General features: G+C 33.9%; 1 protein-coding gene across 18 annotated transcripts in view; it reads left to right on the plus strand.

Moving 5' to 3' along the window:
* Rim (Rab3 interacting molecule) overlaps positions 1-19,468 on the plus strand; it is a 513,404-nt gene that overhangs the window by 199,746 nt on the left and 294,190 nt on the right. For 14 of the 18 annotated variants that reach the window (XM_069820163.1, XM_069820168.1, XM_069820167.1 and 11 more), the window contains exon 5: positions 12,083-12,118. The exons of the other annotated variants lie outside the window; for them this stretch is intronic. In XM_069820163.1, the coding sequence (XP_069676264.1) occupies positions 12,083-12,118 (36 nt within the window). The remainder of the gene's footprint in view (positions 1-12,082; positions 12,119-19,468) is intronic. 18 annotated transcript variants of the gene reach the window in all.

The raw sequence follows: 19,468 nt of genomic DNA on the forward strand, positions 1-19,468 counted from the left end.
AATATTGCAGCGTGTGCTATTTCAATACCGTACTAATAAAAGGAACACGATGCGCGTATATTGATTAGAACTATAATACAGAATCAATAAATCAGGACGGTGACTGTAATTCAAGCGATTCGAAGAATTCTATAGATCTGACCGTAATTCGTATGGCACGGGAGAAGGTTGAAATACACGTATCGGACCATTGATTTCATTTACGAAACCTATGCTTGATCTAACGCTGTGCGTACGACATTATCTTCGACTCCAGTGTGTTGTCGCCTGGACTGCTGCCAATTTAAGGACCATTTACTTAGGAATAAAAAATTACGCCAGATTCTGGAAACATTGTTATATATTTATTTCGCAAGGAAACGTCATTGCTTTCTGCATTTTCAAGCATGGAAGTAGGCCAGCCGTCTGTATCGCAGTTACAAGTACGCATTGCGCTTATCTATCAAGCCTGCGTCTGAGGAATAACTAACTATCCAGACAGCAAATATCGGCCCCGGTTGGATATGTGCCCGAAATGTTATATGGAGATCACAACGTATTGCGCTGCAGAACTGCATTTGCTTGGCATCACACATACACTTTGTTACTTGCATAGGGGCCTAATAGTACATCATGCACCGAGCCTATAATGAAGGTAATTAAGAAGCGAGTATGGATATTTATGAAACGAGCGCAAGCGACTTTCATAATTTTCATACGAGCTTCTTAATTACCATTATAGGCGAGTTTCATACGACTTTTTATGCTCGACCATATTTCTAACTTGATATTATTAATTTTCTTTGTATCTGACCTTGGCCAATGTCCCGTATGTTGTGAGATGTGCGCAGACGCGAAAATATTGATTTTTTTTCCGAGGAACAATGTCCACATTGACCTTGCTAGGCCATAAGAACCTACAGAGATAACATTCAAATTAAATTAGACATTGAAATACGAGATGACAAATTGAATTTATTTTAATATTATTTACAATTAACGCTAATTATTATAGTAACAGAACATAACCTTCGGCGGCAGTATTGGATTTCCAGCCTCCGTGACTTTTCGCTAATTCTCTTTCGATTGCATATCCGAGAATAATCGATACTTGCGGTTTTATAACGGTAGAAAGCTGACCTGTCATTGGCTGAACAGTTGTAACCTGAGTCGTCATTGGCTGAAAGACCTGACCTTTAATGAGTAGGTGTACTTTAATGACATGCATTAAAGGTCTGCTACCAGGTGTATAATTACTACATTTCGGCATGGTCGAGCATAATAGTACATTATGCAACGAGCCTACATATAATGATAGTAATTAAGACGTGAGTATGTTTATGAAACGAGCGCAAGCGAGTTTCATAATTTTCATACGAGCGTCTTAATTACAATTATAGTCAAGTTTCATACGACTTTTTATGCTCGACCATATTTCTAACTTGAAATTATTCATAAGTATTCATGTTATTCTTATCTGACTGAGGAGCGGAACTGACCTTGTGCAATACCTCGTAAATTGTGAGATGTGCGCAGACGCGAAAGTATTGATTTTCTCCGAGAAACAAATGTCGACATTGACCTTGATATAAACTAGAGTAAAATAAACATTAATATTGATATAACCTTGAAATTGAATTAGACATTGAAAAACGAGATGACAAATTGAATTTATTTGAATATTATTTTTCCGAAATTTCCAGCGGTGTAAGTTGCAGCTCGTTATCACTAGTGTCCGCCATTTTTACTTTGACTAATCTCGCGCTAGTTGTCTTTCGATTGCATATCCGAAAATAATCGATACTTGCGGCTTCATATTGCTACAATGGTATTTTCTGATTCGTGGAACACCTGAACTTTAATGAATAGGTGTACTTTAATGAGATCCATTAAAGGGCTGCTATCAGATGTATAATTACTACATTTCGGCATGGTCGAGCATAAATCTCTTAATACTTTTATTTAAAATCATTATAATCGTATTTATTAAAATAAATCATTTTATTTTTTTTATTATTTATCGACGCTGCACGTATCAACTACTGTATTATTTAGACTCAATGGAATTGATGATAGCGAGATGGTATTTGGCGAGATGAGGTCAAGGATCCGCCATAGATTACCTGTGTGTATAAGTCGGTGAACAACAGGAAAAGTACCCATGTACAAAATACCACTTGGATTTAATAACAGTAACAAAGTATTTATTTAATGGAAGCTTAATAATAATAATAATAATAATAATAATAATAATAATAATAATAATGGTTTATTTTAACTGGCATAGTTAAGGCCATTCGGCCTTCTCTTCCACTTAACCAGTATGATAGAAAATTACTACATTGCTATGAATATAACATAACTAATACAATATAAGCAATACAATACTACAATACAAGACAATATAATACATCTATACTAATAATAAATCTGTAGCCGAAATTTTTCTGGTAATTTTCGATTTTCCAAAAATAATTGGTCCTAACATATATAATTAATCACCCTGAAACCGAAAATCGCTTTTTTGAAATTTTTGTTTGTTTGTATGTCTGTCTGTATGTTTGTTACCTTTTCACGCGATAATGGCTGAACGGATTTCAATGAAAATTGGAATATAAATTAAGTTCGTTGTAACTTAGATTTTAGGCTATATGGCATTCAAAATACATTATTTAAAAGGGGGGTTATAAGGGGGCCTGAATTAAATAAATCGAAATATCTCGCTTATTATTGATTTCTGTGAAAAATGTTACATAACAAAAGTTTCTTTAAAACTAATTTGCGATAAGTTTTATTCCTTGAAAATGTTTGATATGACTGATATTTAATGAGATAAATGAGTTTTAAAATTAAAATAACTGCCATCTAAGGCCGTGTCATGAATTAAAAAACAAATGACTTCGTCTATAAGGGGCCTTGGACAGCAACAATCGAAAGCTATGAAAGATAGCCTACAGAGAATGTTGTTATTACAGTAACTTCTGATATAATATAATATAATATAATATAATATAATATAATATAATATGTAATATTGTATAATATAATTTAAGTTATTTGAAGGGTTCAGTGCCATAGTGGGCCAAGTGCCATTTACTGAATACGTAGAAAACAAGGGTTAAAATTAAGTTATTACCATAATTCAATGGAAACCTATAACAAATAAAATAAAATATACACATTAAATCTAAATGATGTCAGTCTTCATTAAACTATGGTTGTATGTAATAAAAATTAAGAAACATGTTAAAGAAATTGTCATTGCACCAAATGAGTGTCTCTGGACCAAAATGATCGCATTTTAATTATTTGGATGCAATTTAAATTAAGTAACATATTAAACGATTTATCCTTCTATCAAACACGAATGTTCCCTGGATCAAATGTCCTATTTTAATTATGTAATTACTTTATATTTATTTCTAACGGTTGCAGCGGAGCGCACGGGTACGGCTAGTAATTAATATAATACAATGACAATTCTTTTTATCTTCACAACACAAATAAAATAATTATGTAATAATAATAATAATAATAATAATAATAATAATAATAGTAATAATAATAATAATGATAATAGTAATAGTAAGCAGTCTACTTTTGACACATTTTGTTTCCTTTAATACTGTAAATACGAATTAACTACACAATATTTTGAAATTGAACTTCAAAATATAGAGTTATGTATATTGATTTCATGAATTATGTTTATAGTGAGGTCATTCTTCGTTATCTTACACAAATTTACTAATGAGATATATAACTAGAGTACAAACTCCACAAGTAAACACCACATATCCATATTCCCGCGTTGTTTCTGTTCTTCTCGAATAAATCTATTTAGCCTATGTAACGAAGAGAAAAAATAAAACACAGTCACTAAGAATGCATTTGGCTATCTATGAAGATCGACAGTACCAAATTTGACTCGCGATCTGAAGCTGCTCTCGGACATGAGTTCGAATCCCTTTCAGGCTTATTCCTTTTTTGGGTTTTTTTCGATGTTTTCCTCAACTGTAAAGCGAATGTAAGGTAATCCCATGCGAATTCCTGAACCTATCTCGCGAATAACATTTTGTTAACACTGATTCCTACGACAGGAGCGATAAGCCTTAAAACTGTGAGCTTTCCAAACATAAAAAAGAATGTTTTTGGATTTAAGACAATTTTAAACAGCAAGGAAAAAAGAAGGCATTTTGAACACGTTACAATAAATTAATGAAGGATAATGTATTTGATTTGATTTATTTTTGATATGTCCGAAAGATATTCTATTAATTAATAGTCTATTATCATTCTTGAATACGCCTTTTAACACTTATACAGGGTGATTCACGAAATTCTATTACTTAATATTATCATTCTTGAATACACTTTTTAACACTTATACAGAGTGATTCACGAAATTCTATTACTTAATATTATCATTCTTGAATACACTTTTTAACACATATACAGGGTGATTTACGAAATTCTATTACTTAATATTATCATTCTTGAATACACTTTTTAACACTTATATAGGGTGATTCACGAAGTTTCTATTAATTAATATCATTCTTGAATACACTTTTAACACTTATACAGGGTGATTCATGAAGTTCTCCATCGGTTTATGGAGGTGATTCCTGAGGTTATTTGGATCGAAAAATGTAAATAAATTAATAGGATCACATTCATAATTACGGAGTTATGGTAATTTGAAAACGCTAGAAAAAAAACTTTTATTTTAGGATTTCACTAACAAAAATGCAAAAAATAATTAAAATAGAAACAATTGATTGTTTATGTATCATTCTCTTACATTTAGAATGTATTTTAAACACATTTTCGAAAATACCTTTCTGAATCTCAATGCAACGGTCCGCACGGGTGTGAACCGCACGTGTAGCATTTCGCAGCTTCACATGTTCGTTCCTTATTGTCACCGCTGCATCCAGAATGCGTTGAAGCAACCCTTTGCGTGTTTGTACCTTAACCTGATATACGATGTCTTTCATACACCCCACAAATGCGACTAATAAAAACTTGCACGTAGTTATGGCAACAAACATGCCTAGCGCTCCATTCACTATGATGCGTTTCGAAAATGTGTTGTAACTCCGTAACTATGAATGTGATCCCATTAATTTATTTACGAGACCTTCGTGAATCACTCTGTATAATCACTGATAAACTGTTATTTGAATAAATTAATAGCGATTTCACTGTGTTATATTATACATTTTTGATGTTATGTTACCTGATTGACCAGTTTCGATGTTGTTTGCGTTATGTTCTGGATCCTTGTGAGTTCTAGTGCTGTCTTCACATTCAACCAAAAAATCATAAACGCGATACTGTAGAGCAATACGAAATTCACAAACACAAAAAACACCCACAACAGATCCTTGACACTCAATTGAATTTCAGAACACACATTCTTTTCGGTACAATCATGAACACACCCCACCACAACAAAAAAACAAAAGGTAGCACTGGAAGTCACTATAATTCAGAGAATGGTGTAAAAAATCATCGAATCTAGTCAATCAGGTAACATAACACCAAAAATTTATAATTTTAACATAGTGAAGTCGTTATTTATGTATCCAAATAATTTAATAGTTCATCAGTAGCTGCTTGTCTATGCGGATGACGTGAATATGTTAGGAGAAAATACACAAACGATTAGGGAAAACACGGAAATTTTACTGGAAGCAAGTAAAGAGATAGGTTTGGAAGTAAATCCCGAAAAGACAAAGTATATGATTATGTCTCGTGACCAGAATATTGTACGAAATGGAAATATAAAAATTGGAAATTTATCTTTTGAAGAGGTGGAGAAGTTCAAATATCTTGGAGCAACAGTAACAAATATAAATGATACTCGGGAGGAAATTAAACGCAGAATAAATATGGGAAATGCCTGTTATTATTCGGTTGAGAAGCTTTTATCATCCAGTTTGCTGCCAAAAAAAATTAAAGTTAGAATTTATAAAACAGTTATATTACCGGTTGTTCTTTATAGTTGTGAAACTTGAACTCTAACTTTGAGAGAGGAATATAGGTTACAGGTGTTTTAGAATAAGGTACTTAAGAAAATATTTGGGGTTAAGCGGGATGAAGTTACAGGAGAATGGAGAAAGTTACACAACACAAAACTGCACACATTGTATTCTTCACCTGACATAATTAGGAACATTAAATCCAGACGTTTGAGATGGGCAGGGCATGTAGCGCGTATGGACGAATCCAGAAATGCATATAGAGTGTTAGTTGGGAGACCGGAGGGAAGAAGACCTTTGGGGAGACCGAGACGTAGATGGGAAGATAATATTAAAATGGATTTGAGGGAGGTGGGATATGATAATTGAGAATGGATTAATCTTGCTCAGGATAGGGACCAATGGCGGGCTTATGTGAAGGCGGCAATGAACCTCCGGGTTCCTTAAATGCCAGTAAGTAAGTAAGTAAGAAAAACAGAAAACAACTGTGTACTTAGATAATAACAAATGTAATTCTATTTCCTATTAATGTATAACAGGAACATGTTATTACATTCTACTCAATGTCAGTTATGTAGTACATCGAATTGTAATCACCTTAAAAACAAAAGTAGTGAAGATAATTTGGAGAAGTATGAGCTAAAACTGGACTTAAATAGTTAAAGACTTTAGCAGAAGATAAATTTTAACATATTTGATCCTTGATATTAAATACCTTTTCATAATTACTCTATTTGATCAGAAACTTTGAAAGCTATCACTTTTATTTCAGATATTGAATGAACTATAGTAAAATCGCTCGTAACCGGCACCCAATTAACCGGCAGTACCAAAACAACGGCACTTTCAGCTAGGCCACAAAAATAGTTTAAATCTGCCACGTTGCCATAGTCTGGGCCGTTAGTTTTGCAACATTAGGAAGTTCGCACGACTTTTCATTTTCAGTGAATACTCGAAACTAAAATTAGTGTATTATTTGTGTTGTGTGATGTGTTTTAATAAAGAAAATCCACACTGTTTTATGTTTATTTAGTTATATTCAGGCCGTCAGTGTTGCCACATTAGGAAGTTTGCACGAATTTTCAATTTCAGTGACAATTCTAACGTAAAATTAGTGTATAATTTGTGTTATGTGACGTGTTTTAATAAAGAAAGTCCACACAGTTTTCATGTTTAAGTTATGTTGGGGCTATCAGTGTTGCCTCATTAGGATGTTTGCACGAACTTTCAATTTCAGTTAATATTCTAACCTAAAATTAGTGTATTATTTGTGTTATGTGACGTGTTTTAATAAAGAAAATTCACACAGTTTTCATGGTTAAGTTATGTTGGGGCCATCAGTCTTGCCTCATTAGGATGTTCGCACGAACTTTCAATTTCAGTTAATATTCTAACCTAAAATTAGTGTATTATTTTTGTTATGTGATGTGTTTTAATAAAGAAAATTCACACAGTTTTTATGTTTATTTAGTTATGAGCAAGTGATAGAGAAATAAGCTTCACATGGCTGTAGTTTCAACATTTAGCACCATGAAATACGAACATTTTTTTTTTGTATACACCGTTATTTATTTAATTATCCGGCAAAATCTCATCCCTCTGGTGCCTGTTAAGAGGGATTCTACTATACATACATTCTAAGATATTTATATTTTACCATTTCACCTAAAATTTTAGATAGGCCTACAGTTTAAGAACTATCAAGAACTATAGCGCGATAAACAGAGTGATTTCTATGAGACGACTATTTTCAAACAACTTTCGTTGGTTCGAATGATATACTGGTACCTTATAATGCAGACATATTTCGGAAGATATAATTACAATGTAGATTTTAAAATTAATAGAAAATTAATTTAATTGTAATCCAAAAAAGTAATAATAATAATAATAATAATAATAATAATAATAATAATAATAATAATTTATTTTAATATTATATTAAGCATTTGAATATACAGATCATTTTTCCTTTATCATTAAAAATGTACATCGATAGTATTGTTCTCAAATTTGAAGTTTATATGGAAACCTAGTAGGCCTAAATTAATAAGTGGAAATCTTTTCTTTTAAAAATTATCAGTTCTGTACTTAGTTGTTGTGAACTCACCGATTAACTATTACATTATTTGACGATAGTATTGTTCTCAAATTTGAAGTTTATATGGAAACCTAGTAGGCCTAAATTAATAAGTGAAAATCTTTACTTTTGAAAATTATCAGTTCTGTACTTAGTTGTTGTGAACTCACCGATTAACTATTACATTATTTGACGATACAGTTCTCAAATTTGAAGTTTATATGGAAACCTAGTAGGCCTAAATTAATAAGTGAAAATCTTTACTTTTGAAAATTATCAGTTTTGTACTTAGTTGTTGTGAACTCACCGATTAACTATTACATTATTTGACGATAGTATTGTTCTCAAATTTGAAGTTTATATGGAAACCTAGTAGGCCTAAATTAATAAGTGGAAATCTTTACTTTTAAAAATTATCAGTTCTGTACTTAGTTGTTGTGAACTCACCGATTAACCATTACATTTTTTGACGATAGTATTGTTCTCAAATTTGAAGTTTATATGGAAACCTAGTAGGCCTAAATTAATAAGTGAAAATCTTTACTTTTAAAAATTATCAGTTCTGTACTTAGTTGTTGTGAACTCACCGATTAACTATTACATTATTTAACGATAGTATTGTTCTCAAATTTGAAGTTTATATGGAAACCTAGTAGGTCTAAATTAATAAGTGAAAATCTTTACTTTTAAAAATTATCAGTTCTGTACTTAGTTGTTGTGAACTCACTGATGAACTATTACATTATTTAAATGGAACAACTTCGCTGTGTTGACATTTAAATTATGGTGTTATTTTACTTGATTGACTATTTTCGATGTTATATGCGTCATCTTATGAATTCTAGTGAGTTCCCGCACTATCTTCTGGTTTCCTGTTATAAACTATATATTATTCAGTGTTTCATAAGTAAGCGTAAACATTTCAGATGTGATACACAAATAAGAGTAGGACTAAAATTCTCTCTGAATTTTTCTGATAATTACTGGAAAGAGTTGTATTGTATTGTATTTATTAACATTCCATGGTATTCATACATGCTTACAGCTAGAATATGGAAAAGTTAAAAAACTTAATACTATTATAAAATCTTAATTTATAGTCACAGTCTAGATGAAATACATACAGACGAGATTTACAATATTGTCTACTAGTACAACACCAGTTTTAGTATCAATTTCATGAAGTGTTATTGAATGTCATGAATTCACCTACAGAATAGAAGGCGTGAGAAATTAGGTACTTCTTTAATTTGGCCCTAAATAATTTTAGGTTTTGAGTTTCATTTATTATATCGATAGGAGGCTATTAAAAATTTTTACTGCCATATAACGCACTCCTTTTTGATAGCACGATAGACTTTCCGATGGAGTATGAAAGTCATTTTTTGACGTGCATTTATGCTATAAACTGTTGAACTAGTTACAAAGTTTTCACGATTACATACGAGGAAGATTATTAATGAAAAGATATACTGACAAGCCATGGGCATTATTTGTAGTTTTTTGAAAATAGTCCTACAAGATTCCCTAGATTTGGCACCTACTATTATTTTAATTACTCTTTTTTGTAATAGAAATATATTGTTACTATCTGTGGAATTTCCCCGGAATATTATTCCAAAACTCATTACCGAGTGGAAGTATGCAAAGTATATTGTTTTTAAGGTATTGATATTTATTATCTTTTGCATAGATCTAATAGCAAAACAAGCTGAATTTAGTTTGGGGGCAATTTCTTTAATATGATTTTTCAAATTTAACATATTATCGATTTTTAAGCCAAGAAATTTGGTTGTTGTTGTTGTTTCTAATAGGGATCTATTATTAATTATTTCGCTAGAAATTTGTGACGTTGAATTTGGACAGGATTTAAATTGAATTATGTTAGTTTTGTTACAATTTAATACTAATTTATTGACTGAGAACCAGTCACATATTTTGAAGAGAATTTCCTCTATTGAAGATTGGAATGTGTTGGAGTTATTGGCTGTAATTACTATACTTGTGTCATCTGCAAATAATATGGGATGACCTACATCTTTTATTAGGGAGGCAAGATCATTTATAAACACTAGAAAAAGTAGGGGACCTAATATTGTTAATAGCAAACAATACAAACTGAACGTAATTTCTTCCTACCAAGTTACAACAATAACTAACACTAAACTAATGAAGTCCCTGAACATAAACACATGCTCATTGTCACTGATCTTGTAACACCACTGAGCACATTGAAGTTTAGTGTTGTGATCTGTTTGGCATGGTTTCAGCTAGCACCATTGAAATGAGATGACTCAGTCGATATAAATTCAGGTGAACTGAATAGCTAACCATCTGATCCTTTGGACTTCATCCATTTATTTGGATGAGTATAACTTTGAGATACTTCCTTCCAATATGTCTTAAATGTGGAAGGCTATGATGGATCCCAGACGCTATGTCCAAGGATATTTCGTCCACTGTTTCGTACGTCCCTTTGATATTCTGTCCAGTGTACTTTTTTCGTCCTCTAGTGTTTTATGTTCACTATTATTTCGTCCCAGTTTAAATGTCCATTGTACTATTTTGTCCTCGGAAAGTTTGGTCTACATTTTATTATGTCCTACATTTATCTTTTTTATCTTTATGTTATTGTCTCGTCCAGTACACTGTGTCCAATATTCCTGATTGTCCATTTGCATAAATGGTTTAAAACTAATTCACTATTACTGCTAACATTTCCATAGCAACCCTTCTTTTTTAAATTGCATATTGGAAGTACAATAACAAAATATTCGAGGACAAAATACAGTATTTAGTTGACACAGAAACTAGTGAACAAAGAAAAATTGGAAAAAAAAAATATGGACACAATAATTCTTGACCGAAATATTAGTGGGCAATTTTTTTGGTGGACGAAATGTTTGCTGGACTAATTTCCTTGGACAAAATAGCTATGGACGTGAGATAGTGGACAAATTGTCTGATGGACTACTGCTGTGGACGTATCGTCCTGGAAGCAGCACGATCATGCATGAATCACAAGGTGGATTTTATGTGAGAGAAACAGTTTGTATTGTTTGATAATTTTTCTTCACATTGAATTTCTGAAATAAATTGTTTTGTATTCCAGTTTTATATTACTCTCTATATGACATTCTAAAAATTTTGCATTAGTTGAACATTCGGTATAATACATTTTGTTTCTTAAAATAATTATGATACTTCAAATTTTTCTTTCAAGATTCAAATGATCCACAAATAAAATAAAGGACTTCAACATCTTCAAAACTTAGTATCAATAAGGACTGAGTTATCTTTCCATATTTTATGTGTTTTATAGGTAAAAGTACTTCGCCATATGTAAGACGTAAGACTCTTTATGTTCACGTTTATTTCCAATTATTGAATGACAATTTTAATAAAGATACTATGTTTAAAAAGCCTCTTTATAAACACTCGTAATGTAGAATACTGAAACATATTATTTTACTTGTGTTGTTGGCAGCCCTGATTGCACTAGAAGTAGAGTGTTACAGTCCGCATTTCACGGGAAGATCTGAGCGAGGAATGCGAATTTTCCCCCCACTCTTATAACCTATCCCCGACACTGAACCGGCCGGCCATTGACTGAGCCTTGTTTGTCCCAGCCGGCCAATGACATCACTCCCATCCACCTGCTCCTTCAAGAACGCCGAATTACTGGCTTACTCTCCTCTTGCCCCGCAAGGAGAATATTCCCCTCGCAGGGATCCTCTCGTGAAATTTGGACAGTATATTATGAAGTAATGAAATAGGAATTCGCAGTTAGGTACTCATTATTTGATTCGTAGTCAGATATCTAATATTTCATTAATACACACATCATCGTTGCATCTGTCTTAGGATCGCCAATTTATGTGATAGTGAAATACTCTTCATATCATTAGATGATAAAAGTTTATGAAACAGTAAAACCAGACAAAAGTTTTCAGTGTTACCACCTGTGACCCAAGTCTGTTGCTCTTTTTGCTTGTGTCGTTCACAGTTATTTTGTCTTCCTTTTTTTCACCTCTAGGACTTGCATGAACCGGGCCATCCTGTGTGCTGCAAGGTAATGACTGGCTTTCCGCTGTGATGCTTGGCTTGCTCTAGCAACTTGGTGTGCTTATTGTTTGTGTAAACTTTCCCATAGTGTTAACGTTACCATACCAAAAGAAAAAGAAATAATCTGCTTGAAACATGTCTTATTTCACTGGTGATTAAAAATGTGAAGATCGACCATAAAATCCATAACCTTGCCAAGACCGGTAGAAAATGAATGTTAAATATTGTTGAATAATTCTGTAGTTTATCAGGAAGTAGTCAAAATTTTCTTGTCATTGTTGCCTATAACCTCATTCTTCTTAATGTTAGTGTTCATAATCATGCTGGGTTTATAACATTTCATTTATGTTTAGTCTAAAATCATTCTACTTCTTTTCAGAGTACATGAAAACATCGTACGAGCAGACAAAACACCTTAATTTTGATTTTAAAGCAAACGTTTAATTTTTTTCCTTGGTTTCATTACTTACTCTGATTCTTACTAATCATTGTTTACCAGAACTTATGTTACAGTTTCTATGTTTTCTTATTTCTTTTTGTTATTAATACTTTTATTTATAAAGTAAGTATTTGAAAAATATAATTTTTTCGTCCATTCATTTCTTGACATTTCAAATAAAGAAACAACATTGCATGATGTCATCACACTTAACTTCTGAATCACTGTTTAGCATTTCTTTGTATTTCCGTATGCCAGAAACAATGAGAAAGGACAAAATGGCTCGTTACTTGTGCAGTGTGTTAATTTATGTTCTACAATTTTCAGTCTTAACTGATGATTCAAATTTTTTTTCCCTGTAAGTTTTATAAAAACAATCCTCAGAGTTTTCTGAACTGTAGTTTAGAAATAATAAAATTAGCAGTAAATGAGAAATGTAAACTATTTTCATTTCAAACTGAGTTAATAAATGAGATTGTTGAGTGTGTGATTTGACACAAGCAGAAAAGAACAACTGGAAATGAAAATGCCCGCTGACTTTTCGTGTAAGCTTGATAGCAACTCTGACAAATCGTGAAGAGTTTAATAAACTCTTTTCACTGACGCCATCCTTACAACCATGTGATTATTGTCAGCTGCCAGTGTGTTTTCACCGTGTGTACAGTTATACACTTTGTATTGTAATGTTTATATATTATTTTTGATTTTGTTTTATGTCAAATGGATACTCGGGATGGGGTTTAGGATGCTTAATAATTGCAACTAGTAGTGAAAATAATATTCGTACATCAGCTATTATATTTCAAATAATTATTCATTTTAATGAATAATTATCTGACTGATATTTTAAGGAGACACTATACTGAATTTACTAACTTCCATATTTTTAAAGCCAAATTCACAAAACCTTTATCAATGATGTGTCTGGTTAATAATAACACATGTACAAAATTTCATCCCTCTATGGTAAGTGATTTTCATTTCATTAATATCTTAATAAAATATTGTATCCTTTTATGTAAGAAGTCCCTATCGTTTTTAAATGATATTTATTTATATGATTCTTTATATACATTGAAATAAACATTACTATTGGGTTTTTCTGCACAGTGGTTCAGAAAATTACTAGGAACTTTTGATGATTTTTAATATATTTATTTTTTATTCTTTTATAATAAAAAAAGTATAGTGATTTATTCATTAATTTTACAGCAAACAATATAATAGGTTTTGATCCCATGTACATAAAAATCCATATGAGTGAATATTAGTTCAGAATAATGTAAATTGTCGCGCAAAAGACTTTTTATATAAAGCGATTTAATATTTTAATAAAATATTTTAAAATGCAAACCACTTATCATAGAGGGATGAAATTTTGTACTTTTGTGTCTACTAACCAGATATACCAGTGATCAAAATTTGATGAATATAATTTCATAAATATAGTAGTCCACACCTGTGGAGTAACGGTCAGCGCGTCTGGCCGCGAAACCAGGTGGCCCGGGTACAAATCTCGGTCGGGGAAAGTTACCTGGTTGAGGTTTTTTCCGGGGTTTTCCCTCAACCCAATACGAGCAAATGCTGGGTAACTTTCGGTGCTGGACCCGGACTCATTTCTCCGGCATTATCACCTTCATTTCATTCAGACGCCAAATAACCTAGATGTTGATAAAGCGTCGTAAAATAACCCAATAAAATATAAAAAATAATATAGTAGTTAATGATTTCACTATTGTGAACTCTTACAAATATGGAACTCGGAAATTTCAGTATAGTATCCCCTTAAGACCTACCCTTGAGCAGTAAATTACGAATAAAACTGTTCTTTCAGATATAAAAATACATTCAGTTTGAAATGTTACAGATTATCATACTTACCAGTACAATATTGAAGAAGTGGATTCCAAACTGGTCTAAATCCAAATGACATGTTATGAGAAAAACTACAAAAACTGATGAAATAAATTTGATGCCCTTATTGTCTGCATATGTTTTTTAAAACGGATCTAAGTCAAGAATGAACTTGAATGAAGCAAGTTAAAATAAAAAAAGAACATACTGGGTGTTTAGTTCAAAGTGTGTCATGGCTCGCTGTATGCTGTCATGTGGCTAGTCGATGAGCCTAGAGAATTCAATCTTCCTACACTTCCGCAGAGGTGTATTACTTATGTGCCAGAGAAGTTGCCTAGCAAGTATGGCGTTCATTCAGAAGAGTACTTACTGATACGTACGGTAACGCCGGTAGTGGCAGGAATGTGAACTGTTTCTAAACATGTACTGAGGTGAGTTTTTTCTTACTGTCGGGATATGGGCAGAGGGTTAAGACGATTACTTACGTATTTGTTGACATTAACTTGGACGGTCAACATGGACACGGAGCATTTGATTTGTGTTGAGGAATGTTGCCGTACGCAACCGACGATAACAAATAACCTGCGTACGATTTGGCCGCGCAAAACACAGTTCGAAAGAGGTTATGGTAGCACACAGACTTTACAGGCCGCCATCTGTTGCTACGACGTTCAAGTTATACCGTACATGTTCTCAAGTTCAGATTGAACGCCTTGATTAATAGGCAACTTCTCTGACACAAAAGCTGAAACTCGCTTCAAATCGCTGACTCATCAACAATGACGTCATGACACACTTTGAAATGAACACCCAGTAGAACACTTTGGAAACCATCTCTTCAATTGGATCCGAAGTTTGCGTGTTCTAATTCATCCGAGTTCAGTTTATTTTAAGGGTCAATAAAATTCCTTACCGTGGTTTCCTTTTGAAGAAAAACAAAGCCGGAGTTTCCTCTCGTAAATTTACATTTACAACACGTATAAGAACACTGTCTCTCACTGAGAAAGTTTCAGGTAAAATTCACCATCCCATAAATTGGAGAGCCTGGTATCAAAGACGGACATAAGCCATTTTTATCTCAATTTAGTTAAAGATCGATTCTTATAGTAATTTTCGCGCTCTTTCCAAATTTGTGGTCCGTTCATTTCAGACAAAACGTTTACGTGCACAATTGCAATATAAAAACCTGACTTCTCAAAATTTTCAGAATCATATTAACATTAGCAAAGTAACCATTTTTAAAGTATCGGTATCGGTATTGATATTTTCCAACAAAGAATATCAAACAAGAAATATTTATGTACAGTAATGCAGCAATAACATTTTGTGTCATAACTTCACCCTTAATGCTTTTTTTATCTGTGTTATTATTTGGAGTAATTTTGTAATCATGGATAATTGATTATACGAATGTGTCTGCAGATCATCATTTTGTAAAATATTGCAGGTAACCAAATATTAAATATTTTCTCATGGCTTCCAGGACGTTCCGGCCACTACCTTAGGTCCACGATAATTTTTCGTCTAATGCTAGTTCGTCCACTAGATAACGTCAACGAACATTTCGTCCACTGTCTTATGTCTACGAACATTTCGTCCACGATCATTTTTCGTCCAGTATTACATTTCGTCCATCTTATGTCCACGATCATTTTTCGTCCAGTATTACATTTCGTCCACTATCTTATGTCTACGAACATTTTGTACGCGATTATTTTTCGTCCAGTATTACATTTCGTCCACTATCTTATGTCTACGAACATTTCGTCCACGATCATTTTTCTTCCAGTATTACACTTCCTCCACTATCTTATGTCCACGAACATTTCGTCCACGATCATTTTTCGTCCAGTATTACATTTCGTCCACTATCTTATGTCCACGAACATTTCGTACATTACTATACCTCGTCAATTACCTTATGTACAGACCCAGAAACAAAATTTGGGCCACCTAATTTTTACTAAGTTCCAGATATAACGCATTGCGCATGTGCAATAAACAAAAGCACCTAAATGTATGCTACTTGTGGACATCTTGCGAAGCTTGTTGCATACATAGAAGAGTACTGCTAAAATACTCGGCCCATTTTTTTCTTCCGTATCTGTACAAGATCATTTTCATTCAATATTACACTTCGTCCAGTACTTGACTTGAAATCTACCTTTAAGTCCAAGGAGAATAAAAATACACTATGGACAGTGTTGCCGATGTTATATATAGTTCGGGACAAATCTTGATAGACTTTTATGCTGAATATGGCAAAGAAGCCTCCACTTTCCAATTATTTGCTTAAAGGAAATCACACTGAGACCAACAAATGAACAGTAGCGACCAGACCCCCATAAGGATAAATGCGGTGTTGACAAGTATCTAACATTCTAACCAAAACACAGATTTCTCAGTTTCTATGACCTGAAACAGTGTTCGTATATGCAGTACAGTGAGCGACTGAAACAATGTCTTCCGTTTTTCGGCCGAGATTAAGTGGTACGGAAGTTTGCGAGGAAAGAAATGAAGAGGAAAATTCAAATCCTGATCCTTCTTCTCAAAGAACTCCTACAAGGGATGATTCAAATCCTGATCCTTCGTCTCAGAAGACCCCCGTAAAGAAAAAGAACCTTGTTATTGGAAAAGGAGCTAAATTACGGACACAGACTATGAAGATGGCGAAAAATGTTAATGTTTCTGTGTTCCGTAGTTAATAATGGAGGTGTCTCAATAAGTAAATAATAATTTAAAACAATTAACTGCTTTTGCTAAAGGTGTAGGAAGTACTGTACCACGGTTAAGACAATTTCATCCATCAATCTCGACGACTAAATTCTCTTCTGACCGAAGCGACAGCTTTTCTCGTGACCTATTGCGCAGAACAATATAAGAATGTTGTCGAAACGATACATCACCTATTTCAGAGAACTTGACTCAAGTCATTCGGGGAAAAAACTCGGCTATGTTTCCATTCTTTCGCGGTAAGCGGCTTATGTTGAAGTTTTATTATTATTTTAAACTTCACATGTTCTTTCTTATTTTTGTTTCTAATAAATTTTAATTCCTAAATAACATGGTTGTAACAGTCGAAGGGTTCATAACGTATTAATAATGTACCGTCTTTAGCAAAAGACGCGGCAACCGTTTAAAATCTGGTGTTCGGCACATGTTAAAGCTGCTTTTCAAGCAGGGGGATGGAATCAGGGTTTAGGCCACAGTCGCAATTGTCGCATTTTGCTACTCACTTCTAAAAATGCAACAAACTTTGAATGGAAATGTGCAAAAATGTGACAATCACATTGGACTTCAGAATCGAAGATAGTAATGAAGAAAATTAAATCAAATATGTGTATAACTAATCTGAATTTAAATGAAATGCTAATGGCATGGAAAATATTAAAAATAATATTGAGCAATATATCGTCGGTTTCTTGGTAAAAGTGACCAAGTCCAAAATGCAAAATTGTTGGGAAAAGGCATTTAAAGGTTTAATGATCAATCAAAAGATAACTGTACTTCTTTAGATGTTAGTAATAAGTTATTTTGAAGGTAAATATGCCATATTATTAGTTTTTAATATAAAATTATGTTTCAAATTTCCATAATACTTGGAAGCCTTGGAATGTGACTTGGTCACTTTTGCCAGAAACCGACGATATGTTCAGGAATGGATTTGAAAGAGTTGGTACAATTCATGTAAGTTAGCAAGTTAAACAATTTCTTCTACTAAGGTTGGATAAAAAGTAATGGCAACAGTTCGATATTTCTGACATGGCTTTATTCACAGGGGTACAATATTTACGTACCTTCTATATAGTCGCCCCCCTTATTTATTACCTTTTGCCAAATGTTTGGAAGGCGTCGTACACCATCAGCGCGTCCATCTTTGTTGATGTACCGTATTGACCGCCCTATAGCACGGATAAGTTCATCTCTGGTATTGTACCGGGTCCCTCGCAGTGGTTCTTTCACTTTTGTTGAAAGATCGTAATCGCATGGACTCATATCGGGTGAGTACGGTGGATGTTCCAGAATCTCCATTGCCAGCGGCGCAAGAGGTCCTTGACAGCAGCAGCGGTGTGACTCCTTGCATTATCATGAAGAATGATGGGATTCTGTTTTCTCCTGAGGGCTGGACGAAGGTGGTGCTGCAGGAACCACCAGTAGTAGTCCGCGTTTGCCGTCTGCCTTGGAGGTACAGCGTGGTGCAGTAATACCCCATCAATGTCATACGGCACAATGAACATCACCTTCACAGCACTTTGTGTAGGGCGCACTTTCTTCGGACGAGAAGAACCTGGATACTTCCATTCATTTGATTGACGTTTCAAGTTTGTTCGTTCGTATGATCGAGCCCAGGTTTCGTCCATAGCGACGATTCGCCCAAGAAAGTCGTCATCTTTCCTTTGGCACCGGTCCAACAAGGCCTGTGCGACTGCATAGCGGTGCCATTGTTAAACCTCGGAAATTTCATGGGGTATCCAACGCCCTGTAATTTTTCGGGAACCCAGAATGTCTTGCAGAATGTGGAGCACAGTTTTTTGACATACTCCGACTTCCTCTGCTAACTCACGCGCAGTCCATCGGCGATCAGCATCCAATAGGAAAGCAAGGAGTTGAATTGTCCTCCACGCGGGGTCGTCCTGTATGGAGGTTGTCCTAACGGCATCCCTGCCTTCCCGGAACGCTTTAACCTATCGTGCCACTCACTGTGCGATATGGCAACGCTGCATCTGCACATGCTTCACGCAGTCCCTGAAAACATTCTTGTGCACTACGACCTCGTGTCACTTCAATTTTGATCCAGGAACGTTGCTCTAGTTTTGTAAACGTGGTCTTAGGGCGCTATGAAAGTCAACGTTCCACACACTGCAGTAGATTGACAGAGTACAGTCGCCGCTGGCTGCACTAACTCATCTAACAGTCCTTGTTCAGATCCACACAGCTGGCAGCTCTCGAACGCACCATCGTCACGTGACAGCAGTGTTGCCATAACTTTTTACCCAACCTATGTAATTGATTTATACAATTCCATCGCATACTGTAAATTGTGAGCGCGCATTTAGTTGCATG

The sequence above is a fragment of the Periplaneta americana genome, chromosome 3 (genome assembly GCF_040183065.1).
Source record: "Periplaneta americana isolate PAMFEO1 chromosome 3, P.americana_PAMFEO1_priV1, whole genome shotgun sequence".
In the NCBI taxonomy this organism is placed as follows: domain Eukaryota; kingdom Metazoa; phylum Arthropoda; class Insecta; order Blattodea; family Blattidae; genus Periplaneta; species Periplaneta americana.